Source organism: Mastomys coucha, unplaced genomic scaffold, assembly GCF_008632895.1.
Source record: "Mastomys coucha isolate ucsf_1 unplaced genomic scaffold, UCSF_Mcou_1 pScaffold16, whole genome shotgun sequence".
NCBI classification, from domain to species: Eukaryota; Metazoa; Chordata; class Mammalia; order Rodentia; family Muridae; genus Mastomys; species Mastomys coucha.
Genome location: NW_022196898.1, coordinates 25,879,434 through 25,907,421, shown reverse-complemented (window position 1 = coordinate 25,907,421; position 27,988 = coordinate 25,879,434). Strand labels below are relative to the sequence as shown.

The 27,988-nt window shown below is 34.8% G+C and overlaps 1 protein-coding gene across 4 annotated transcripts in view; it reads right to left on the bottom strand.

Moving 5' to 3' along the window:
• The window catches only part of Fstl5 (follistatin like 5), a 654,438-nt gene that overhangs the window by 123,610 nt on the left and 502,840 nt on the right, over nt 1–27,988 (bottom strand). For 2 of the 4 annotated variants that reach the window (XM_031374116.1, XM_031374117.1), the window contains exons 9-11: nt 27,067–27,228; nt 21,451–21,585; nt 2,366–2,392 (exon numbers count right to left, since the gene is read on the bottom strand). In XM_031374116.1, coding sequence (XP_031229976.1) covers nt 2,366–2,392; nt 21,451–21,585; nt 27,067–27,228 — 324 coding nt within the window. The remainder of the gene's footprint in view (nt 1–2,365; nt 2,393–21,450; nt 21,586–27,066; nt 27,229–27,988) is intronic. The other 2 variants (XM_031374118.1, XM_031374119.1) reach the window with 1 other exon arrangement.

Below are 27,988 nucleotides of genomic sequence, written 5' to 3'. Positions count from 1 at the left end.
TCATTTCTCTTTTGATTCTAGGACTCAAAATATTCTGTGTACATACTAAGTAACTCCTCTGTACTCTGTTTCTCTTCTCTACAGAAGTTACAGAAGGTATAGAAAGAACTGCAAGCACTCTTATAAGCAGAAAGTATTTCTAATCTATTATGAACATTTAATACAATATTCATGCACTGGAGGATACATGGCTGCAGTGTGTATGTGTCATCTAGCATCTGGAGATAGAACACTGATTGAGTAATTTTGTACCCTGTTAACTCTGTTATTAATTATAGACAGCATATATGTGATGAATTTTGTTTCTATATGATTGGAGTCATTTCTGAATGGTGGGTGCATATTGAAGGTAATAGAATCAGGGATCTTGTGGAGATAATTTTTCTAGATTAAACTGTCAAATGACCTTATAATTTATAACAAACAGCCCATAACAACTTAAAACTCTGTGATGATTTGTTAATCAAAGGTATCTTACTGCATTTAAATATTTATGAAATATTTTATTATTTAATACTATCTATATTCAGTGCCCACAAATATACATGTTTATATATATATACACATTATATATGCAAAGCTCTCGATATATTATCTAGACATGAATATCACCATTTCCTGCCTTGACTAGAGTATTTATTTTTATATGTTTTTATATTGTTACCCTTATTTGTATCATGATTTTGCAGCTAGAACTGAGAACAATCATATCAGTATATGAAAATAATGCTTTTATATTATGCTTACCTAAAGTAAGGCTTTCTTACATATTAAGCTCTGGGTTCAGTCCCAGGAATAACATAAAAAGATGTCTTGCCTATTCTTTCATTTTTACTGTAAACACTTCTAGAAGTGATGATGTCAAGACTTTTCCAGGCAGTAGTAGCATACAAGAGTGGATTACCTCACTACTAGTGCTTTTGCTAGAATAATTTATATTAGAGTTGCCTTTTACTGGCTCAAATGCTAAAGCTGTTGAATAATTTTGATATTAATATTACATTATTATTGTGCATTGATTATTATAAATTAATAATGATGACATTTATAAAAGTTAAAACATGTGGATTTCTTTCATGCATTGTAAGTTGATTTGCATATCACAGATTTGAAGAAGGAGTGCCCAGCACGGGTGACGTGCCATGAGCAGTAGCTGCCTCAGCAAAGAGAGAACAGTTCATTTCATTTTCCCTATGGTCAATTACTAGTCCCAGATCTGTAGTTGATGATCTCCTGCTCAGTAGATGTTGTGCTCTCCATCACAGTGATGAGTTGAAATAAAATTTTTAATGTCCGGATCAATATTTATTTGCTTTGGAGAGGAGATATGGTATAAATAAACACTAAAAATCATGTCAGTGCTGATTTCAGCATAATTGAGCTATGTGCATTCAAAAGTGAAATATCCAAGTTGAATAAAAGGGGTACACAGTCATGGAACTGCTTCAAAAATCCATTAATGAAGAAGATCACAAAGTACTGAAGAGACTAAGATGAAAGTCAGTATGCCTTCTCCTTCTTCTCATTGGCAACAGAAGTGAGATGGCTATTGTCCACAGTTTTTTGTGACTAAGTGAAGGGGATAGTAAAAATTGTGGTCTTAAGTTTTATTGTATACCAATTTTTTGAATTCAGACTACTTTTAAAAAGCCAAGAACAGCCCTATAAATATTAGTAAAAGTACTTATTTTAAAAATAAATATGAAGACTTATACCAAGTGGTAGGCTTGTACTCAAGAATGACACTATTTAAATTATCCTTCAACTTAGTAAGTCATTTCTATATAAAATAATATTGTAATTTCATAGGACATTTAGATAATTGCTCTTATTTAGACTAAACCAAGGTTTGGTATGAAAAGTATTGTAATTGTGATTGATTTTACTATCTGGACCTTCTTTTAAACTTTTAAAACTTCTGAAATGGAAGAGTCTAACTATTACTAATGAATCAAAGTAACATGAAATAATAATTACTATGTTTACATTTACTTTAGGTGTGTGTTTGTCTGTGTATGTATGCTGGGGGGAAGGTAGGTATTACAGCATACAGAAAGAGGGCAAAAGGACTCTCGACAGAAGTTCTTGCTTTCTTTCAACCACATGGGCCCCAGGAAACAAATTCATGTCATCAAGTTTGGTTTTAGGGGCCTCTAACCACTGAGCTATTCTTCTATCCCATGTAATTAATAAATTCTTTGATAGTTCTAGGCTTACATGAAAAAAAAGCTGCAGTACAATCAAATGAAACATTGAATCAAAGTGAAAACAATCCCAATATTTAAATGAAGGATCATCTGCAAATATAGTAAAAGTTAAGAAAAAAAAGCTATGGTAATATAAAAAAATCAATTAAATTTAGTACCTTCTTCTCTCCATAATATGTTAGCTACTGCAGCATGTCAAAAAAGAAAGAGAAGAGAAAAGCAAATCAGTTAAAGTTAGTTGACTTGTGATATGAATGACCACTAACAAGGTTAACATTCTAGGGAGCAAAAAGATAAAAATCATGTGTAAGTGATGCCAGGCGCCTGCAAGACATCCATAGCTCAGCAGTCTATTGGTTTCAACAGTCTACTTTTTGGAACAAAGACTTTGGAATGGCCTAAGAACCCGTTTATTTCACTTAAAACGAGAATATTTAAGTTAGCTTTTTAGGAACACGTTTAGAGGAATCATTGGTAGTTAAAACCATTGAATTGGTTAACAGTTTAAAGTGAACAAAAAATTTATTTCACAAATTTTTATAATTGGTAACATGAAATCCCTGTAATGAGGCAGATTTATGGAAAATAATCAATTCTCAACACAGTTTGTAGTTATTTTTATGTAACACATGCATTCATTGTTTTAAACAAGGCAAAATGACACTATATATAAAAATATTTTGCTAACTTTTGTTCACACTAATAATAGGATTAATAAATACTGAATAGAGACTAAACCAATAAACAGTTAAAATATTAATACAGAAAAATGGAAAATAGTGTTTACTCCTATAATTACAAATTCAGTTTTTATAATTTCTTTGACTAAACAAAGAGTTAAATAACAGAAATTGCTGGCACATACAATTATTATCTGAGTGCTTTGACAGTTTCATTTTTCTTTAATCAATGTAGCACACACATTTGAAGCCAAAATTACACATTTTTGTCAGTATTTGTTTGTTTATTGGATTGATTTACCCAGGGTCTCACACCATAGCCCTGGCTTATCTGGAACTAATCAGGTAGACCAGGCTGGCCTCAAATCCTCAGTAGTCTTCCTGATAGTGACATGCAGTTATTACAGGTACGAGCCAGCTTGTTACGACTAAGAAATACATTCTGTGAGAAATGGGAGTTATGTTATCATAAGTATTCAATAAAAGTACACATAAAGTTTGTCACACAGGTAAGTAATGTAGAAAGATAGAAAGTAAATGAAAAAAATTAATATTCTTCTTCTGGAAGAAGTAGAACACACTAAAAATATTTTCCCCCATGAACACTAGAGTATATTAATGATTTCCTGTTATACAAAATGTGGAATACTACACTTATTAATGTATGTTTTTTATGAATGTATGTATTCAGACTTGGATTCTGAATATTATATGTATATTATATTATATTATATATAATGTTCAGATATTACAAAATTTAAATGTGCACATAGCTGTGATTAGAAATGCAGAACACTGTCAGAGTTGCCACTTAGTACCCACACCTTATGATTGATACCACAATGTGTACAAAAGATTACTTTCACTATAATTATTCCCATCAAATAACTAAGATTCCTCTATTACACATATTGCCATAGGTTTTTCCAGTGTTTATATGAAATATACATAAGTAGACAAGTATTTTTGATCCAATCCTAAGTATGTAATATGGAAAGAAAATTTTGTACCATACTTCTTCCTTTACATTAGCATATCTAGCTAGTCTTCAAATATTCCATTTTGTAAAGTTTTAGAATATAGATTTCTACCATTTCAAAGGTATTTTATTTTTCATTAGTTATAAATCTAAATATATTTCTGGAATAGAGGACAACACAACATGAGAGGACTCCACAAACTTCTGTCAGTCATAAAGATATATGCATTACACAGGTAAGGTGTGTGTATGATTGCTATGACATTTGTACTTTACTTACCTAATTCCATTAATACATATTACTGCATGTGTTAGGTGTATTTTCAGAGTTTTGAAAATTGTATTTTTAGGTTATAATTACATTACTTCCCCACTTCCCTTTCTCACTTCAAACCCTTTTGTAATCATGTTCTTGTCCTTTTCAAATTTTGTGGCCTCCCTTGGTCCTGTGAAGTTTAGGGGAATGCCAGGGCAGTGAGGTGTGAGTGGGTGGGTAGGAGGGAGACCACCCTCATAGATGCAGGTGGGGTTGGGGATCATATAGTGGGGTTCCACAGGGGAAATCAGGAAAGGGGATAAAATTTGAAATGTAAATATATAAAATAGTCAATTAAAAAAAGGGAAAAATTATGGCCACTTTTTCATTAATTATTATTACTGGTATAGAATTTATATGCATATATCCTTCAATATAACATGCTCAATATATATAAATATGATGTGATCAGTCTATATAATGTTACTTGTGTGTATGACAATTCAGAGATAACCATTCATTATTGGATAACTGATAGGTGTGCCCTTTTCTTGGAAACTGTTTTTGCCAAGAGATTTCCTGCATGTTCTCTGCAGCACCATAACTGTATGTAAACTTTCTCATAGAGTTGATTCAGGTAGATGATTACTGATATGTGCCTTTGGGCAATCAAAAATGGACAAACCTTACAAAATTAGAATACTTAAATATAAATTATAGTACATTAATAAGTTTGAAAATTAATCATCTGAAAGCATCTTTGCACATATTTTGAGCAAATGTCACCCAATGTTATGTCTTCCTGAATCTTCCACCAGAGTTCTTTAACTAGCAGATCTTTTTTAATGAATAATTTTATTCATTTCACTATAAAGTAGTTCTTGTATGTTACCTAAAGCTTCCCTGACTAGAAATAGTTTAGACTTAGTCTCTTCCATAATATGACATAAAATTTAATAGTAATTTTTTAAAAAAGTATGAATCTCACATACCTCAATACTTAGTTACTAAGTAACTTGAATACAGGATTACATCCAAAGATAATAAATGACTTCCATTGAAAATGCAGATCAATAGGACAGATGCCAGTCTTTGGCATTTTAATATTCTATTATTAATTACTTTACCGATTTCCCTCACTTTGTATATTAAGAAGCTGAGGTTCTCTTTAAAATGATGGTTCTCATATTTATATGCTCTATAAGGAAGTACATTTGCAGAGTAAGAATATTATGAAAGCAATAATAGTAAGACACTTAATTGACATAATGCTGTACCAGAGTACACAAGAGCTGTTTGCTTTGTCTCTGCCTGTTTAAACTGTCTGAGTTTCATCTAAGGATTCCCATTCCTTGCCTTTCTCCTACTCTGAAAGCTTACAGTTTTTATGGCTAAAAGATTTTTTTTTTGATGAAGTGCATTTTTGTGAGCATAACATTTAAGCTAAATGTCTTATTGTCTGCTTTCCTTTTAGATTTAAGAAAATGACTTAACGTTTACATTACCAAGCAAATGTAAAAAGACAAGCTTAAGATAAAAATTTAATGTGTCTAAAAATATGTATGGTTAGCATTATAGGACATGAAATTTCTTTATATGTACATATGGGAAAAGAAATGAGATATTTTTAAATCCTATTTTTAGGCTAGAAATTATATTAGCTATGTCAGATTCATTGCCTTCCACCTGCCTGATTAAAAGATACATTTAAAGGAAACTAACTTTCTTTTTATCATGAATGAAAGAAATTCCCAGTTGCTGGAGTCCAAACCTGTGTCTTATTATAACAAACTAAGCTGCAGTGGCTGGTATCTTTACTAGAAGATAATCCAGTCAGGAAATGGTAGACCCAGGTTGAAAGTGATGAGATAGAATAATCCAATTATTGTGCTGGGGGGATGGTTGTAATGGCAATAAGAAACTCTCAGTAAATGTAGAGTAGAGAAGACAGACACCTTGAGATTGCACAGCAGATGGTAGTGTGAGGTGGATCCTGGACTATGGAAAATCAGAGTTTATGCAAGCTAAGAGAGGTACCCGTGAGAGGGTGTAAGTCACTGATTGTCTAATGTAGGTTCTCAAGATACTTAATAAGAATCAAGGCTCTCAAGATACTGAGTAAGAATCTATCCTGACCACTACATAATGTCAGCATAGACTTCACAGAAGTTTTAAAGTGAGAAAAAGTTTATTCAGACACAGCAAGTCTACGACCGGCAATTAATTGCATGCAAAAAAATCCCAGATGAAGTGAGATCTGTGGCTCTGTAAAAGTATTGGCCATGGAAAATTAAAGTTTATACAAGCCAAGAGAAGCACCCAGTCTTACAAACACGAACAAATCCTGGATTTTATCACTAGTACCAAAACAGGTGAGGGTTTCCTCTTTGGGCCATAAATACACAGATTATCAGAACAACATGGACTTCAGCAAAGCCAAAATATACTTGGTCATTTTCAAGCTAATATTATAAAGCACAACACCTGATGTAGAGCTCCACAAACTATTATTCAGTTTGCCTATATAAAACCTCCTTGAAAAATCATGCAGGGAAAACTAGTTCAAGTCAAGGTCAGCCATAGAAATTTTAACATGAAATGTCCAAGTCCAGGTCTAGCTTAATCTGCATATATTAATAGTCAAATTGCACATGGATTTTAGAGGTGACTTCCTTTCTTTTTTTTTTTAACTTCAAACATAAACACTTTTTTACTTTTTTCCACTGCTGTTTATTTGTTGTTTGGGCTGTTGTTAGAGATAGCACTACCAGCTAAGTTAAGATTAAACAATGTCTTTGAGCCAGTGTCTGAGATTTTTCTCTAATATTTCCTTGCTTTGTGATCTTGTTTTGCCATGGAGGACATTCAGTGTAGGCTTTAGCCTGTCGTTTTTTGCATTTATGAAGTTATACATGAGTCAGAGTTTGTGTGTTATGGAACTATGGGGCCTCTGGACTATAGAAACACAGCACAATTATTGTAAAGCATGGATGAGGAGGTGGGTTAACTAATTCAGGTAGGAGGTCTCCATACAAGAGCAGTCTCAGGTTGTAGTTGTCTGGAAGGAGGAACTTCCAGATGATAATTTCTGCATACATTGTTAACATCCTTATTCTAATGAGGTAAAAACTCTGTCTTTCTTCTGAGCCTGGTTCAGGGAAAGCTTTGCCATTCCCGTGGATCTGTGGCATTGATGCCCTAAACATGACTGTGCTCATATCAATAATATACATTAATTAATTATAATAAAATACATCCACCTGCTCTCACAATATTTTCCACAATATCAAAATTCTTAACTCATTTCCCAGTACTCTAGTCATTTCAGTTTAAAAAGCTACTGTTTTTTTGCATAAATTCTGGGTGAAGTAGCTTTATGAGGTTGTCAAGATGACTTTTGCTACAAATTCAACGTCAGTTTTCAACAAGTACATTGCTGTTGTTAGATCCAAAGCATTTATGCTGGTAGAGGAATGTAGCTTCACTCGATTGTAGGCTTCAAAATAAGTGGAAACAGAATTTTGAATTTTCTCATAACATAAAAATTATAAGAATCCAAGGAGATGAGCACAATGAATATCTAATTTCTGGAAATATATGTAAGTATCACTAGGCATCCATAAATATGTACAGTTGTGTCAAATAATATCAACATGTAACGTAAAAATATAGACATCTGTTACAATTAAAGCCAGATTTGGAAGTAATATAGGACTCAGAATTTAACCAGCTTCTGTTTACTAAAAAGAGAGGCTTCTGATGAGGGCTAGTGATGATACACAAATGACATGCTAGTGACAAGGCACAAGTGACATACAACATAATTTACATATAAAAGACAAAGGTGAGGCAATATGGCTGGAAACTCCACAGAGCAAGAACTTCAAGGGTGATCTTAATTACTGTTTCTAACTATATCCACTTACCAGCAGAAATGCTTTAAATCTAGAGGCAACTTTCTAAGCATAGTAAATATTGATATCCAAGATTGAGTACGAGGAAGGCAGTGCTAGCCCACAAATTTAAACAACTTAGAGTCTGTGGCTCATAGTATCTCTTTTATTTCCCTTTCAAATATTAATGCTTCTACTGTTAGATGACTACTTCAAATTGTTTCCCTAGATAATGAATGTTGGGCAAGGGTCAAAGGATCACCCTGCCTGATTCTTCTATAGTCCTTGCTGTATCTCTCCACTTTGCCATCCATGCTTCCACAACAATAGCATCTGAACTATAAAGAGACTGAAGCCAGATGCATTATCTATTCTCAACACCAGAAGGGCATAAGAATGAGCAACATCTGCTGGCTGGACCACACAGTGCTCCGAGGAAGTAGACTACCATTCAAGGAGTGTATAGGAAGGGATCCATGGCTCCAGGTACATTTGTAGCAGAGGATGGCCTTGTCTGACATCAATGGGACAGGAGGCCCTTGATCTTGTGGAGGTTTGATGCCCCAGCATAGAGGATACTAGAGCAGTGGGTCAGGAAAGTGTGGGTGGGGGTGGGGTAGCAACCTCAAACAGGCAAAGGGAGGGGGAGGGGGATGTGGGATGGGGAGTTGGTGTAAGGGTAACAAAGAAGTGGGATATCATTTGAGATTAAATGAATGGAATGATTAATTTAAAAAAAAATAAGGAATGAGCAACAGCAACAGTGACACCCTGGCAGTTGCTGTTATTTAGACAGACCTCAAGGGAAGTGGGTCAAAGATATTTAACAGAGAAGATGCAACCAAATCAAATAAGCTCAGTCTACCAGCAGAGTGGAGAGAAGCTTCTGGACAAAGAATGCTGGTGTCTACTCTGAGGGTTTTCTGTGCAACCTCCTGAAAGCACACAGACTCTAGAAATAAAGTATTATCATGCATGATGTATAAGAAGAAACAAGCAGTTTGTCTATGTACATACATTCCTCAAATCCTATATTCCTCACACTCACACTATTGGAAACAAAATGACCAGACTTTAATAAAACTACAAACAAGAACTTAGTAAATTTTAACAGTAAAATATATTTAAAATGTAAAGTAACATATTAAACAAATAGTTCTTGTACCTTCTAAAATTGAGCAGATAAATTATAAAAATGCTGCACTTTAAGTCATTTTGATAATTAGTATAAAACAACTAAATTGCTTTTATCACTTTAAGAGGAATATATTCAGAATATTTTTTTACAGTTTTTTTTAATGGTGATTTTTATCTATTGTTAAATGCAAAGCAATAATGACAAGTGCAAGTATGTGAAACAGCTGAGCTGTTTGCATATGCTAGACACTGTCAAGGGTTTCAGATCACCAGGTCTGCTAGATATTTATTTCTACTAATGCCTTCAATGACGTTATTCTGTGTCACAATTAAATCTAAAAATGTAAAATAGCATATGTATTTCGTAAAATCAGATGGAGGAAATAACTGGAATTAAGTTAATGGTTTGAAAGTCAATGGATGTATTGGCCAAGAAATTTTCTTAAGCATTATCCAATATGTATTTAAGTGAAGCTCTCCGGCCGAAAGTATCCCCTCACAAGACTAGTCCGAGTCACAGAGGCACATGAAAAGTTGCAGATCTACTAGGCTTCATCACAACCAGCTCTTTATGGCGTGAGAATTGTTTTATGTTCACAGTGAACTAAACAAACATAAGAAGCCTAAAGACAAATATGTAGTCCCTGATTATTTTTATATGCTTATGCATTATGAAGTACTCTTTTTAAAAATATTGATTTTCTTCTTAGAAGCCTGAGTAAGCTAATAAAGAAAATTGTAGTAGCTTTTTAAATTCTGCATTGTGCCCAGCAGTTGTTAGAAGATGAACAGAAGATAAGCCAGCTATATACCATGAGCCCACATTATTGTATGTCAGCAGAGATGTGTAATGAGTTTCTAATACAGAGGTTCCCCTGAGATTAAACAGAGGACACACAAGAAAACTCTATTTTACTATGATGGAGATTGAAATTAGTCTAACTCTTATTCAAATGATAAAAAGAAACACACAAGGGGCTGTTATATTAAAAGTAAAATCCAGCAAAACAAAGAAATGAAATCTTACATATTGTAATAAATCTTACGAAAGTCTCAATAATAAATGAGTATAAAACTGGTTCACATTTTCAGAATACAACAACTATGCCTTTCTTAATGTGAACTACTCCAGTCCTGTTCTATTAGTCTGTATTAACCTAGTCTTGCCAATTATAGGTGATTATGTTATAGCAATATTACAGAGTAATCCCAAAGGCAACCTAATGTAGAGTGGGCTTCGTGATTCTTCCCTTGCTTCAGTCTCTTCTTAGGTCTCTAACCCAAATGGAAGAATTGTTCAACTTCCCACACCTGTTTTCTGTTTCAGTGAATTGTCACCCTTGTCTTAGTGGTGATCATGCTACCATGTTATATGATGCTTTAATATAAATGTAACCTGAACTAAATTTGAGGTTTTTGAATATGGAGAAATGATTTATTCAGTATTGAATACTGAATATCAGCAACATGTTTGTTTCAAACAGATGCAACTATGAATAAACAAATGTATTGTTTTCTGTAGATATTTCATTCTCTGTAAAATAAGAATTCTTACTGGGAATCTGAACTCTGTGAATGTATATTTTCAGCTGCTAATTAATAAATGAATGGTAAAGTCTAAAGTTTAATAATTCAAACAATTTGCAAGATAACTAGGTTCACAGACGTTTATATGGCATGAACTAGCCAGGCATTTTGTAGGCAGTAGCAGAAGGGTCATGAGTTGAGATTGGATTATACTACACAGTAAGAGTCAGACCCAACCCTCCCATCTCTCACAAATACTGTATTAATCAAATTATGGATATCGTAAAGAGTTTATGTAAATAAAAATCAATTTGTTTGTAATGGACATTTGAAAAGGAAATACAAAGGGAACTTACTGTAAAAACAATAAAACTCAGAACATACTGGTTTTATCCTAAATAATACCAAAATGCAGAACAATCTCATGACTCTAATGTGTATGACTTCTGTCTATGAGTTGTAGGCAAATTAAGTCCAGAAGTTTATGCCAATGCTATTTACAAAGGATGAGCATGGTGGCTGCAGTCTGTACCTAGTTTTGTTCCCTGTGATGTAAACATCTCTTCTGTAAATGTACATATAACTTTTATTTCTTCAGATGAAGTGATAAAAGGAGATATTTACAACTACATGGTTTGAGATAAGCCGAGTGGTTCTATCTCTAGGCCTGGGCCTGAGACCTTCTAACCTCTGTACTATCTAAGTTTCTATAAGCCCGGATCCTGAAAGATTCAGCTTCCAGCTTCCATCTTTTAACGTAGGTCTAGAATCTATCAGCCTCCAAGACTTACTAATCAATAAACTCAATCTTTCTAGTTCATTCTAAAGTCTGGTTAGCTAGGTCAACTCAGTTGTTCTGGTTCAAACTCCCCTCTTAAGCTGACTGATTCAAATTGACTTCTCTCTACTTCTGGTGGATTTGCATTCTGTGGAAAGATTGCTTCAAACTCAACTGCTCTATTCTTTACTAAACTGTACTGAACCTAAATCCACTGAATCCTCACCTTCACCATCCAATCTGAAATAAGTCAACTTTTCCTCATTGTTATTTAAGTAGTCTCTCTTTCCTGTCTATTCTTATGAGAGTTGGGCTTATCCTATTTCTGACTCATTCTGTCAAATATTTCTCTGATTCATCATTTTGTCTTCACCTAATTAAACATAATTGCTTGGGAATAAAGGTGTGTATTAAAGGCTTGTATTATAGCCAGAGAAACCAAAGGTATGTACAAAGTGCTGTCTATATTCCATCCAGTGGGTGTAAATGTTTGTATTCCAGCCAGAGGCAGTAAAGGTTTGTATTCCAGCCAGAAGGAGTAAAGGTATGTAGCATGTCTGCATTCCCACTGGATCATATCTTTGGATGCCATCCCTTGCAGAAGCAGCCATGCTTCTGGATTAACATTCCACCACAGCTCTCCATGTCCCCTGAAATTTTGTTCAACATTTCTTATTATTGTAAAATTGAAGAGCTACTACCCTTTGGTTTTAATAGATGTTTCCTTTAAAAGTAAGGGGTATTTCATGTGAATCAGGACATGGGAGATTCAGGCTTCCTTGTCTCTGTAATGTCTTCTTAAAACTACATGGAAGTTTGCATTTTGGTTGTATATTCATCTGTATTATGCATTTAATTAACACAATACTTTCCCATGTGTTACTTGTATGGCTGTGTCCCTAGGGATTCATATCTTTTTTTTTTCTTCAGACACATAGCACACACAGACAATCTCTGCACTATACAGCCTAAGGGAAGACAGTCACATCAATATAGGAAGTGGAGGCTCGACTAGACATCAGGTCTATTTCTATGATAAATACACAAATAATAAAAAGATAACATATCCACATTGTTTCCTCTGACATTTCATTCAACATTATCGAAGATAACCCTGAAATCATATTCTAGCATTAAAATAATATAATCAAACTTAGTAAGTAAATTTAATAATATAATCATAATTAGTAAGTAATATGAACTTTAAGCATACACATAGATTCTATCCTTTACTTGACAATAATATATTATTAAAATTACAATGTACATTTTTTCTCTAAAGAATAATTTTGAGCTGGTGAGATGGCTCAGCGGGTAAGAATACTAACTGCTCTTCCGAAGGTCCTGAGTTCAAATCCCAGCAACCACATGGTGGCTCACAACCACCCATAATGAGATCTTACACCCTCTTCTTGTGTGTCTGAGGACAGCTACAGTGTACTTACATATAACAATAAATACATCTTTAAAAAAATAAAAGAATAACTACAGTATTATGAATCAAAAACATTTAGAAAAATATTGGCTTTCCAGTATAACTTGTTAAAGATATTACATCTATTTTTTGCACAGATTCAATGTTCAAAATGGTAGGGATGAGAATAAATACACTCAAAGAAAGACAGTGATCAAAGTAAAGAATGGCCATTACACTGAGGATATAATTTCATGAATGATTTAGGTGTCTTTTGAGGTATTTAATATTTAAAACTTCATGTGTAATGCATATATGAAAGCATGAACGTAGTTGTAAAATAGGGATGGAGAGTAATCATTCTTCCTGGCACATCTCCCACAGCCCACCCCTGTCAGAATTAGAGAAAATTATGGGGAATATGTGTGTTGTCCACATCCACAAAAAGATTTCTAGCTACCCATTACAGTTACTGGTTAAGAAATCATAGGTCAAAAGGATATAGGTGTATAACTGACCTCGCCATACATGGTTAATAAGAATCCATGCCATTGGTTGACATTTCTGGACACAGTTAATGAAATGCATGTTAATAGGTTGACATTTCATCTGCACATGGTTAATAAGATTGCATGTAGTAGCCTAACATTTCTGCACATTGTTAATAAATATACATGACATAAGTTGACATCACAAAACTGAAAGGAAGTGTCTCATTCCAACCTCTCATGCCTACCTGGCTGTTTCAAAGACACATTTTATCTTTATTTTTTGTATATTTATATTATATTTGAATTATTTCTTTGCAGAGAACTCAGAAAATTATGAGACAATTGTGGTTGTACTTTTTAAAATAAAAATGGAGCAGAGAATAAAGGAAAGGCCATCGAGAGGCCACCCCACCTAGGGATCCATCCCATCTGCAGACACCAAAATGCCATTCTATAGCTGATGCCAAGAATCACTTGCTCACAGGAGCCTAGTATGGCTGCTCCCTGAGAGGTTCTGCCAGCACCTGATTAATACTCAGACACTCACAGCCAACCATTGGACTGAGTCCAGGGAACCCCACTAGAAGAGATAGGGGGAAGACTGAAGGAGGTGAAAGGGATTACAACTCCATAAGAACATTATCAAGTAACGGGACTACGCAGAGTTCCAAGGGACTAAACCACCAACCAAAGTATATACATGGAGGGATCCACGGCTCCAGATACATGTGTAGCAGAGGACTGCCTTATCTGGCATCAATGGGGAGGAGAGGTTCTTGGTCCTGTGTAGTCTTGATGCCCCAGTGTAGGGGGATGCTAGAGCAGTGAGGCAGGAGTAGGTCGGTGGAAGAGTACCCTTATAGAGGCAAAGGGAAAGGGGGAAATGGGGGATGGGATAAGGGATGGGGGTTTTGTGGATGGGAAACTAGGAAGGGGAATATTTGAAATGTAAATGAATAAAATGATTAATAAAAAGAAAATTAAGCACGCAGTTATATGTCAAGAGTTCCCTAAACTACATGCATGTTTTAGAATTAGAGATTCTTGAAAGGGATACAATTACCTCAATATCATCAACAAAAATTTCATGGATTTTTAAAAATTATCTAACATGGAAAAGTAAAATGTTTTCTATGGTTATCACTAGAAATAATTCAATAATTTTAAAATACAAACATATACATTAATTTTATTTGTGATATCTTCAATGCATTATTTTTGGCATTTTTTCTACAATATATTTCAGGATTTTTAAATGTAATTTTAGAGAACCAATATATATGCACTTTTGTTTTCATAACACTGTGTATATCTTTAAATATAAATATACAGACACACATCATTAATTCTAATAATAACCGAGCATTCCATTGCAAAGCTCTACATTTTCATTTAATTAATTTCTTTCTGATAGATGCTCAGATTCACTAAAATACACAAACCATAATTTCTTATTGCACTTATTTATCTTTTGCTTTTACTTCAAAGCTTATACAGATTTTATGTTGAACAATGCCACTGTATTAAAGTTAGTTATCATGCCAAAAATATATAAATAAAATATGTCATTAAATAATAAATGTGCTTTATATAATATGTTATTAGTGTAGCAAACCTCAAATGTACAATATGTGCATATAAATTCAAGGAAATAAATAAAGTAAAATAAGATAGATTTCATCTATATTTGTCATGGGAAATAGTGATTTGTAACTGTTCACAATTGCTATGAACTTGACAATTTAGTAACATTCAGATCATATATTCCACATTACATGGCCCAGTGCTGTTATTGTATAAAAATGATCACCTATTAGAAATAGAGTAAATCAACATCATTGGAAACAATATTATGTTTACAGGTATAGGCTTCAGATACTGAGTGATAAGGCAGATTATTTGAGCATGTACTGGCAGCAACTGAAAAGATTTATTATACAATTTACTTCATGGATATGATAGTGTTAAATTAAATATCATGAATATTAACTGACAACAAAGATAAATCCTATAGAATAATAAAAGCTTATCAGATATTTATTTCATTCAACTTACTATTGTTAATTATTATTATTTATAATATAATGTTCACTTGATTATAAAATTTTAATACAGGCATGCATGATATTTCTTTTAATCCATACAACCATCCTTTTATGAATTTCCCCTTTCTCATGAATGAATCTATACACTTAGAATATAAGAATCAGCTCTGCCTCCAGGTTTGCATCGTCATACTTAAATAATGCCATGCTTTAAGCCACTTTAAAACTTTCTTCTTGCTGGGCAGTGGTGGCGCATGCCTTTAATCCCAGCACTTGGGAGGTAGAGACAGGTGGATTTCTGAGTTCTAGGCCAGCCTGGTCGGCAGAGTGAGTTCCAGGACAGCCAGAGCTTCACAGAGAAACCCTGTCTCGGAAAAAAAAAATAAAAAGAAAAAAAGAAGAAAACAACAACAACAACAACAAAAACCCAACTTTCTTCTTCTTTTAAGATAGACAAACATACCATAAAGTTTTGCATATCTTTAGAGGCTTTGTAGAGCTGGAGAAAAGACTCAGGGTTCTGAGAGCTTGCTGTTCTGAAGAACTAGATTTCAGGTCCCAGCATCCATCTGGGGCAGCCTATAACCAGCTTTTTTGTATCTCTACCTTTAGAAGATTCAAAACAGTCTTCTGACTACTATGGTCACCTGCACCCATGTGAGAACACACACACACACACACACATGCACACAAATACATACACACATATACACACATATACACACACATACACACATACATATACACACGCACACACACATAACACACATACACACACATGTACACACACACATATACACACACATATTTTAAAGAAACTATAATCTTAAAAATATGTTTTAAGATTTTTTTGTATAAATAACTGCATTTTATCATATACTTAAGTCTTTATAAGTTAAATTACAGCTACTGCAATTTTATATATTGAATATCATATGTCTAAATGATTTATTCATACAAGTAACTTGATGTAGAATTTAACCCATTTAGATCATTCTTATAAAGTGACAGAATGTTAAATGTTCTGTAGGAATCCCCAAGTTAAGGCTTGTAAGCCTTTCTATGGGCTGTAGCACAGCGAACACAGTGGAAGAGACAGTCTGTACTATACCAATGGATGTGAAGCTCAAGGGTGATGGACAGATGACAGAAGAGAAAATACATTCTGAACTGGCCTTAAATAGCTTTGGCAGTACTCTGACACAGTGATACAAATGAATTCGGAAGAGGAAGCTATTTAGTAGATTGCACTAACAGGAGTAGGCATTCAGTTTTAGAACTAATTTACTTCTCAAAATAAACACGCTCCTCAAGAATCTTAATTTTTGTTTCATAATTAAATACTTAAGGAAATATATTAAATCTTGTTAACAGAAAAGGCCCCTTTCATGTCAGCCAGTGGTGGCACATATCTTTATTCCCAGCACTTAGGAGACAGAGGCAGGGAAATCTCTATTAGTTTGAAGCTAGCTTGGTCTACAGAGTGAATTCCAGGATAGTCAAAGGAACCCACAAATACTCTGTCTCAAAATACTTAAAAAGATTTTAATATATATAATTTGTAAAAGGATTATTATAGTAAGCTATCATTGTCAACTGTAACAAGGTGACACTGAAAAAGGAAGGTACACATAATACATACCTCATCAGAGCATGTTCAATAATTTTAGACTACAATATACAAAATAACTACAATACAGTATGTTTATAAATCATGTTTCACCATGATCAATTAGCTGTATTAACCCCATTTCTTTCTAGAGTTCGGGCCAGATGTGATGTAATTCTTGCTTGGATTTATGTAGGCAGTAGCTTCAATACTCCCTATGGCCAACATATTGTTCCTCCTGTACTTTAACCCTGAAGGTGAGCCTTTGCCAGCTGGGCACTGCTGGGAGTGGATATGTGTAAAGCATTTGCCACATGCGAGATGTTTTCTTATAAATAGCATATGTCCCTTGTCTAAATCCACACATGCACTTCATATTACCCTCTTCTAATTTCTGTTACAAGCACCACACATTCACCTATGACTCACTCATTGAATCTTACTTAGTACACTCTTAACTTAAAAAAATAAATGTCAAGATGTCAGTTAGTAGTTCTCTTTTTGCAATTCAGTTTCTCACTGAAAAAAACTTTCAGTGGAGTTTGCTGACAAAATCAAGCTCTGTGGCTCACAAGATAAAAGTTGAAAGTCCTTTCTGAGTTGCTGCCCATCTGACGCTTTTCTCGAATTATTCTCTCAACTGTGTCATGATGCTAGCAAATGAACTATGGGGAAACTGTGATTGATAGTACTATCCCTGTCCTACCATATATGAAATAGCTGGCTCATAGCTACAAGGCTGTCACTAAACAAAGTGTATATTTTGCAATTTATTGAGCAACTAAATCTTCCTTCAGTGTTATACTGTAAATAGAAGCTCCATCCTTCACCACAGCTTTCAGAAAGGAAGCTGAAGATGAACACCCAGCCATCTTCACCAACAGTTCTTAAATGTGAAGTGATTGGACTTGCAGCTTTGGTTTGACTCATTCTGTAATACAAATGATTTTGTGGAGTGGAGAGAATATGAACTTTATTTAAAATATTTCAAAATCCACAATAAACAAAAATATGTCAGTTTTCAGAGAGCAGAGTTTATTCTTCTTAGATGAGAAAAGAAATATTTCAAGTATGTTTTCGTGTCAATAAACATGTGTATGTACTCATATCCATCTATAACTACATGTATTTTATATTTATATGCATCATTCAGCAGAGAAATTCTGATTTCCACTAGTCACTGGATTTTCTAGGTTTTTTTTATTTAAAATGAAAACTTGCTAACAAGTATCCCAAAACTATTTTGAGAGACTTAGCAGGAGTCAGAGAATACTCCTGTATGCTTACCAATCTGATAAGAACATCATTAACTACATATATGTATATATTCCAACCAAAACTTCTTAGTTTGCTCATTTTTATTTCCTACTATAGTAGAAGGAAATGAAGCTCAAAGAGGGAAGTGACAGGTTCAAATCACAGAACTGGCAGGTTATCCAACCCTATTCTCTTGTGAAAAGTATTCTTTTGATTCTACCAGTCATTTGTGTTTGTGTGTGTGTGTGTGTGTGTGTGTGTGTGTGTGATGTTACTTCTAAAAGGACATATTGCTTTGAATTGCTTTTGGAAAAGTTTTTAAAAAGTAGAGAATACCCAAGATACAGAACTCAAAAAGGTAACAAACTGAAGGGCCCAATTGAGGACACCTCATTCCCACTTGGGAAGGAGAAGAAAGCAACCACAAATGTGGAGGGAGGAAGGAACCTCAGAGGAAAAGTGGATGAGGGCTAGGTGGGTGGGCGGGGAGAAGGGAACCTGATCTGGTATTGGGTGAAGGAAAAGGACTGAAGCCCTGAGGGCCAGCAGAAAGAATGGAAACAGGCAACCTCTGGAGGTAGGAGGTTAGGGGGGACCCTCCAGAATGCACCAGAGACCTGGGATGTGAGAGACTCTCAGGACTCAAAGGGAGTGATCTTAGATAAAATGCCCTACAGTAGGAAGAGGGAATTTATAGAGCCCACCTCCAGCAGGAAGACAGGGCATCAAGTAAGGGAGAGGGTTGCCATCCCACAGTCAAAAACTCTGGCCCATAATTGTTCCTATCTGAAAGAACTGCAGAGATAGAAATGGAGAGGAGCCTGAGGAAAAGAAGGTCCAGAAACAGGCTCAAAGTGGGATCCAGCTTGGGTGGGTGGGTGGGGGGGCAAAACCTGACACTATTACTGAGGCTCACAAAAAAGGACCTATTATGACTGCACTCAGGAAGACCCAACAAGCTGCTGGAAGAGTCAAATGTAGGTATTTGTACCCAACCAATGGACAGAAGCTGCTGATCCCTGTTGTTGAATTAGGGAAAGGCTGGAAGATGCTGAGGAGGGCGGCCCTGTAGGATTACCAGCAGTCTCAATTAACCTGGATCCTGAAATCTCTCAAACACTTAACCTAGATGTTATGAGGCCCCCAACACATAATACAGCAAAGGTCTGCCAGATCTGTGTTCTGTCAGATATAATGCACCTAACCCTCAAGAGACTAGAGGCCCCAGGGAGTTTACAGGTCAGGTTGAGTGAGGGGTTGAGGATGGTGACATCCTCATGGAGACAGGGGGTGGGGAGGAGGTATATGATGTGGAACAGTTGGAGGGTGGATAGGGGTGGGGACAGATAAAATATGGAGTATAAAAATAAATAAATAAATAAATAAATAAATAAATAAATAAAAGACAAAAAGTTATTATTTTTCTTGTAAAAGCATGAATTTGGAATTAAAAAAAATGCTGTGTCAGGTTTTTTGACTTTCTGAAAAACAGATGTCCAATTGGAAATGTCTGTCTCTAAGTTCCTAAGAAAAACCAGAAGTTAAGCCTTAGAGATAACCAAAAGACATCTATTTCCATAGGATAGCCTCTCCTTAAATTCAGCTCTACTTTGCTGTTCAGAATTTCAAAAGTGTACACTGTACCTGAAACTTCACTAGGTCCACAGAAACCTATCACATAAAGTTGAGCACACTCAAGCTCAGTTTGAATTCTTTTATAACTATAATAACAAATATAACTTTATAAGTACTTTCTATAATCTATTTTTATATCAACATCATATGCATGGCATTAAAAAGAAAATCAGAATAATAAAGTAAAATATTTCATAAATATAGTTATAAATAACAAATGAAAAGCAAGATTTTAGTTCTTTATAATTAAGTTTTAAGAAAAATCAAGTTAAAATTTAGTTAGTAGACAAAATAAAAAAATAAAGAAATTATGGACTTTGTTTCTATTGGCAGGTTGGCTTTCATTTTTACTTTTCTGGCTTAAAGCTTTTCTACTTAAATATTTCCTTATAATGATGATTGTTGTTCCCAGAAAATAAAAACTATAAAAATTGTACTGATTACCAGGTCTCAGTAGCGTCCTTCTTGCTCACTCATACTTACCTGAGAACATTGATGTAACAGTGGATGTTGCTAGTTTTTAGGCTAAAAGAAATACACCCCAAGCAAGAGGTATAAAACCTCAGAAACTTGCAAAATTTACACTTGTCAAAAATTGATCAATGAGCACAGGTGACAACCTTTCAAGTGCATCCAGTCCAGGTCATGAAACTGCCACACTAGGGTCAATGTGAGTTTAAATGGCTGAGCCTTTGCCTAAAGTCCACTTAATAAAAAACCTTAAGCTGTAATGAACACAAATGTGCTACTTTAATTATTTCCTTTCTGTATCCACTGTCATGACAACATGGGATGGATAAAATTAGCAACACTGCATCCCCTATCACAGAATAGTGATACATTCAAATGTAATCAGGAAAAAATTATAGACTGTTTAATTTGAAGGATACTCTAATTAGCCTGAGTTCATCACAGCTCAAGAATTCAAGTGATCACTGAACTATAAATATGTACAGGTGTGTGTATAGGTGAAATAACTTTGAATGTTTATGTACAGTACACCTTTATCCAATCCCAAGAGATGATCATATGGTACATGCCATGAGGACATAGAATTCTTACTATACTAGACACTGAGACAGGGAGGATCTGCTGCAGAGGTCACATCATAGCTGCTGCTTCAAAGGTGGCTATGTCACTGGCAGACCCAGAAAGAGGCAAGGTTAAAACTGCATGTAAACACAGAGATGATTATTGGAGGGCTTTAAATTTCACAAACTGTTTGGGGAAGGGATTTTTTTTAAGGATTTAAATTCTTGCATGAGCACACAGAAAGCCAGGGTCTGGAACATCGTACATACATTGTTGTACTGCTGTTGGTGCTGCAAGGAAAACTGCACGTGCTTTCAAACATCATCCAAACTGTTTTAAGTATTTTAAGATTTCCTATCTTTCTGAAAACGGAAGTGGTTTGTTTTTATGTTCTGTGCATGTTGCAAATGGCAATGGACAAATCTATAAAATATGGTATGTGTATTTGTGTGTGTGTGTGTGTGTGTGTGTGTGTGTGTGTGTGTGTTGGGGGGTGGGCTCAATACATACGTGTCTTCCTAGCAGAATCTTCCACAAAAAGAGAAGAGATGTCTTCATCCACACCGGCTTCATTCCTAGCAATGCACGTGTATGCTCCTGTATCTTCATAACGCACATTGCTTATGTGGACCTCACTGCCATTTGCTGTGAACAGAAGGCAAATGCAACTTGTAAACTACAGTCTCAGCTTTGGTACAGTGCATTCCGATTACACAGCCAAACAGCTCACTGAGCTTGTCCTAATTAAACTGTTTTCCTTCCTGCTTCCATACTTTGGAGGTGTGCCAAATTGCTCCAGAGGCTCTCAAATGTTTGTACATTGTTACGTCACTCCATGGACATTTGCTCTGCACTAGCAAATGCAAACATTTTAAATTTTATACCATTACCTTTTCCTATATCATGTATGAAACATTTCATATAAATAACTGCCGTCCTATATGTGTTTACAGCTAAAACCCAATACTTAAACAAAGGGTTTCTAGAACAAACAACAGCAGTCCTCTTTACTTAAAGGAACACATGTGAAAATCTGTCATGAATTGAGTGACTTTTATCTTCAAGTCAAGTTTCATTAAGGAAGTTTACGGTGCACTACTGTCATTAAGAAGCTTTATTATGTAATTGGAAATATTAAAAAAGAGGGTAGTGAGATAATATCACAATTGTCTGAAATTTCACCAAAAACTTACCTAAAATAAACTACAATATAGAAATATAATCATGTTTAGTATGAATAAAATTTCAAATCTTGGAGAGAGAATATTTTAATCTAATCCTTGAAAGATAAGTTGAATTTCCCAACAGCAAATTTCCCCCACAAAATCTATCAGAAAATGTAGTTGAATTTGAAATGCCTCCATAGGTACATCTGTTTGAGCACTTGGTTCCCAGAAAGTGGCACTAATTTGGAGGTTTGTGGAATCTTTAGGAGATAGAGTCTCTCTAGGGGAAATATAGTATGAAGAAGCCATGATGCTTCATAAAACAGACTCATGTCCTGCTCACTGTTGAATTCCTCACTGCCAAAGCAATGTGATCAGCCAGTCTCCTTTCAACTTGCCTTTGCTGCTGTAATAGGATGTCTCCCTCAAATTGAGGACAGAATAAATCCCTTTCCCTTATGGTGCGTTTATCAGCTATTAGGTCCCAACAACAACAAGTCACTAATACAGAAGAAAACATCTAACTCAACCTGTCTGTCTGAGTGATTGAGAATAATAGCCCTTCCACCTGCCTGTAGATACACTGCCAAAAAACAATCAGTGGGGAGCGACTCCCCGAGGGAGAACTGATACTGAGGTTTATTTCTATCTCACATCATTTGCTAATCCTAATTTTTCTTTTATTATCTTTATTTATTTATTTATTTTTACTGTTCAGTTTTAGTTTAGCTGATCATTCCACTGAACAGGCTTCCTTTCTCTGCCCATACTCTGCATCATTTCCTCTACTGTTTCTTATACCTGTGACCCATATGTTCTCTTCTTCATTCACCATGATCTACTTACCCCCAATTTTTCATCTCCTCCTCATTGAATCTTAATCAGGAACAGCCTATAAATCTATTCACTGCTCAGAAAATCTGTAGGATACATTTACTAGTTTTTAAATTTTACTGTATATTATTTGACTTTGCTTATTTTTCTAGAATTTTTTAAGGTTAATCATTAGTTTATTTATTTGAGATCTCTCAGACTTTTTTATTTTCTTTTTCTTTTGTGTGTAGTGTGTGCGTGTGTAAACACAGAACTTTACATTGTCCTCTCAAAACTGCCTGGTTCTTGTCCTACTATTTCAATTTAATTGCAAGAATTTTCAGTTTGCCCTTCAATTTACTCCATGACCCAGGGATATTCCAAAGAATATTATTTAGTGTCCAAGTATATGGATAGTTTCTGTGGTTTTGCCTGTTGATTTCCAGTTATTCTTTAATCTGATAAGAAACAAGGAATTATTACAATTTTTATAAGTCTTGCTTTATGACCTAGAATATGATAAATCTTAGAGAAGCTTCCATGGGTCACTAAGAAGAGTATATATATCACATTTGGTAGGATACTATGTAGAGAGCTATAAATTCCATTGAACTATGGTATAGTTAAACTCTCATGGTTTTATGGACTTTTTTTTTTTTTTTGAGGAAATATCCAAAAACTCAAGTAGAATATTTAAGGCTTCACCTTTTGTCTTACTCAGGGTTTCTATTCCTGCACAAACACCATGACCAAGAAGCAAGTTGGGGAGGAAAGGGTTTATTTGGCTTACTTCCACATGCCTGTTGATCACCAGAGGAAGTCAGGACTGGAACTCAAGCAGGTCAGGAAGCAGAAGCTGATGCAGAGGCCATGGAGGGATGTTCTATACTGGCTTGCTTCCCCTGGCTTGCTCAGCCTGCTCTCTTATAAAAGCCAAGCCCCTAGCCCAGGGATGGCACCACCCACAAGGGGCAATTGACAAAATGCCCCACAGCTGGATCTCATGGAGGCACTTCCCCAACTGAAACTCCCTTCTCTGTGATAACTCCAGCCTGTGTCAAGTTGACACACAAAACTAGCCAGTATACCTTTTATCTATCATTAAAAGCAAATGGCCTTGTTTTCTAGTTATGAAATAGAAACAATCAGGAAGCCATACTTAAATGTCCTGTTCTCAATAAAGGACACTCAGAGCCCATCAAGAATTGGTTCTCATGTTCTCAAAGAAAATTTGCCTCTTTCAACATAAACTCCCCTGCTTCCCTCCTGATGTTTTCATTCCTTTCTGCACTGCCACCACTCTCCTGTCCTGCATCTCTAGAATATGTACCTCAAATCAGTATAGTCCTGTCTTTTATGTTGTTGTTGTTTTGTTTTTTTGTTTTTTTGTGACAAACTCTGGAATGGAAAATGTGTGTTGTTTCATTCTCATTTCTCATCTCACCAAAGAGAACGGTTTCTTTTCCAAACACCACAAGCTGATGACTCATTACTGAGAGGCACTTCTGGTTTCTCCTCTGAACTTTCTATGTATCTGGCAGTGGGAAACATATCCTTCATTTTAACTTTTACTTTTTCTTCTGTGATATTCCTGGGGGTTGACTCCTTGATGAATTTTATTTTATTTTTTACTGTATATCTTAAAGTTGTATGCTGATAAAAATGTTTTCCATCATTCATGTATTATCATATAGTGCATAATTACTCAGACCATGCAATAGATTTTGATTTGACACAGGAATGCTAAAGAACATATCCAAATAAACAAACAAACAAATAAATAAATAAATAATCATAGTATTGAACTAAACTCATCAATTACATTGCCTATAGCATACTAACAATTTTTTTTATCTTAAGTTGTCATTCTTCCTCTTATCTAACATTTTTACTTATTCTCTAAAACTACTTATTTATGTTTATTTTATCACTGAAAATAACTTTTTTGTTTGAGACTCCACTTTTATGTTTGAGTCTAGAATGAAGAACTTGTGACATTTATCTTCCCAATATTTCTAGAAGAAGACAAATGGAAGTATGTATAAAATGGGTTACTGTCACAAATGGACAAAATGGGGCAGAAGTGAAGGATGCTTGGATTTTATTCTATTTGTATTAATTTGGTTAGCCTGTTGTGTCTAAGCTACAGACACAGACATGAAAGCAGTATAAATACATAAACTTTATACTCCAGTTCTTGATGTATGCAGGTAAGGAGTCTTCAGACACTGACCATTTCTGATGATGACTAGATGTGTCACTGGATCATGTAGATTTGGCCCACATTCCCAGTTTTCCTAACACCTTTATACCAGGTGTGGACAAATGAGCAGGTCTAAGACAACCAAAACCTTGTCCACCATTCCACTCAACCAACTCCAGATGTGAAAGTCGCAATGCAGAAATAAAAACAACACGAACATCTATGAAATGTGATTTACTACAGTAAGTGACCCCCAGTGAGAATTAGCTGGAAGATCATGCAAACAAGAATTTCAAAGAATGATAAAATAATTAATAAATTTAAAAAAGGATTCCAAATAATGATTAAAACCAGGTTAAGAGGACATCAAGATGACATGGCTGTGCTTCAAGAAAACAAAAACAAAAAATAGAATAATGAATGATGAATTCAGAACAATTTATGAAGATATAATTCAATAAAAAGAGATGGAATCACTAAAGAAAAGCTTAACTAATACTGGAAATGAACATCTCAATATGCCAAAACCGAAATGTAAGCAGAAAACCTCTCCAACAGAATGAATCCTAAGGAAACAGAGTATTGGGCGTAGAAGAAATGGTAAAATAACAGAATCAGCCAGTGAAAGTCAATGATATATTTATAAAAATACATCAAAAGGACAATGTAGGGCTTTAGAAACCATGGGCAAAATTAGAATTTTGATTGTTGACATAGAAGGAGAATATCATACCATATTTCTATCACACATTATAGTTGTAGTATTAAAGCTACAGATGTATAAATGGATATTGAAAGCTGCAAGAGAGAGATGTCAATTATATATGTGGTCTAATCAGAATAACACCTGATTATTTGACAGGCCCTGACAGTACCCAACTAATATAGAAGTAGAGGCTTATAGCTATCCATTGGACTGAGCACAGGGTCTCCAATGACAGAGCTAGAGAAAGGACCCAAGGAACTGAAGGGTTTGCAGCCCCTTAGGATGAACAACAATTTGAACTAACTGGTACCTCAGAGCTCCCAGTGACTAAACCACCAACCACAGAGTACACATAGTGGGACTAATGGCTCCAGCCACATATGTAGAGCAGAAGATGGCCAAATTGGTCATCAGTGGGAGGAGAGGCCCTTGGCCCTGTTAAGGTTCTATGCCCCAGTGTAGGGGAATGCCAGGGCCAGTAAGCAGGATGGGTGGGGTGTTGAGCATGAGGAGAGGGGAGGGAACAGCGGTTTGTTTTTGTTTTTGTTTATTCTATTTTATTTTTTTTTCAGAGGGGAAACTGGGAAAGGAGATATCATATGACATTTAAATAAGGAAAATATTTAATAAAAAAATTTAAAAAGAAACTTTTAAAGCCAGAATGGGGCTAAAAAGATGTATTTTAAGTTTTGAAAGGCTGCAACTGTCAAGCCAGTCTACTCAGAACACTACCCATTAAATTAATGGAGAAATAAAAAAAAAAAAACAACAAAACAAAACAAAACAAAAAGCAGCAATAACAAAAACTTTCCAGGACTTTTTTTTTAAAAAGAAGGTTAAAGCAACGTTTAACCACTGCATCAGCCATAGATCTGCATAGAATGCTAGACATGATACTTCAGTCTGAAGAGGTTGATAAACACTCTCAAGGTGTCACCAGGGAGCAAAGAAACAATTGCAGACCAATTAATCAGAAGAGGTATATAATTAAACAGTTTACTTATCACCAAAATAATGGTACCCTATATTAATCTCTATGACAAGACTATTATTTACAACAATAAACATTATTAGAAAATTCTATCAGTTTTGTCTTAGATGCAGCCATGATTTACTACTTCCAAGAGTTGCTACAATAATTCATTCTCTCGCATTTGCTCTGTCTTGGATTTTTTTCTAAATTTTACTCTAGTAGATGTACAAACTTATTTAGTGAAAAGGATGTAAGAAACAGGCACCTTGAAGCGTAAGCTGTTTGGAGAGCTTTGGTGTAATGTCAATCCCATTCTTCAGCCATCCAAGCTGAGGGTCTGGTATGCCCTCCGCATGGCACCTAAGGCTCGCAGTGACTCCAGGTTCTCTGGCCTGACTCTCTGGATACACTCGGATGACTGGAGGAACTAAATGGGAGAAAAAAAAATTGGGTAAGTAATCATAATTTACCATTTGATTCTGGAAATGAAAAATAAACATAAGATGATCACTTATGAATTATATATTTTTATTAGGTTGTATAATTAGTTTCTTGGTATAAGTATCTAGTAAAATGTCTGGGGGATTTTTGGATGACAGGTAATTCTGAGCCTATGTCAGAAAAAAACACAATTCAAGTATGATATATCATGTTTCAAAAACTATAAAATCTTAAAAAAAAAATATTGAAATTGGCCAACAAAAGAATGACTTAGTGATTAAATTAACACTTAAAATGCATTATAAAGAACTAAAACTTTATGGATTGAGTTATTTGAATAAATAAGTATATAGTTAGAAAGGAATACATTTCCTTGCAACAGTACATTTAGAAATTAATAAAATTTTATACATAATAGTATACTGAACCCAAACTATTACCAATGAATTTTGTTTAATGCACATAATACATTACATTAAACACAACAAAACATTATTACAAAGATTTAAAGTAAATGAAATGAACAAAGGCAATTGGTTGGTAAAATGAAAACATTATGATAAATTTAATATTCCCAAATTGATCTGAAGATGTAAGTTCACCCTCAATAAACCTTTCAATTCAGTTTTATATAGAAATGTGATAGATAATGTCGAGATCCATGAAGAGTTAAAAGAGGATCCAAGTGGCCAAAGTAATCTCAAAAAATAGAAGAAATCCCATGTTGGTCATTAGAGCTGTGTAAC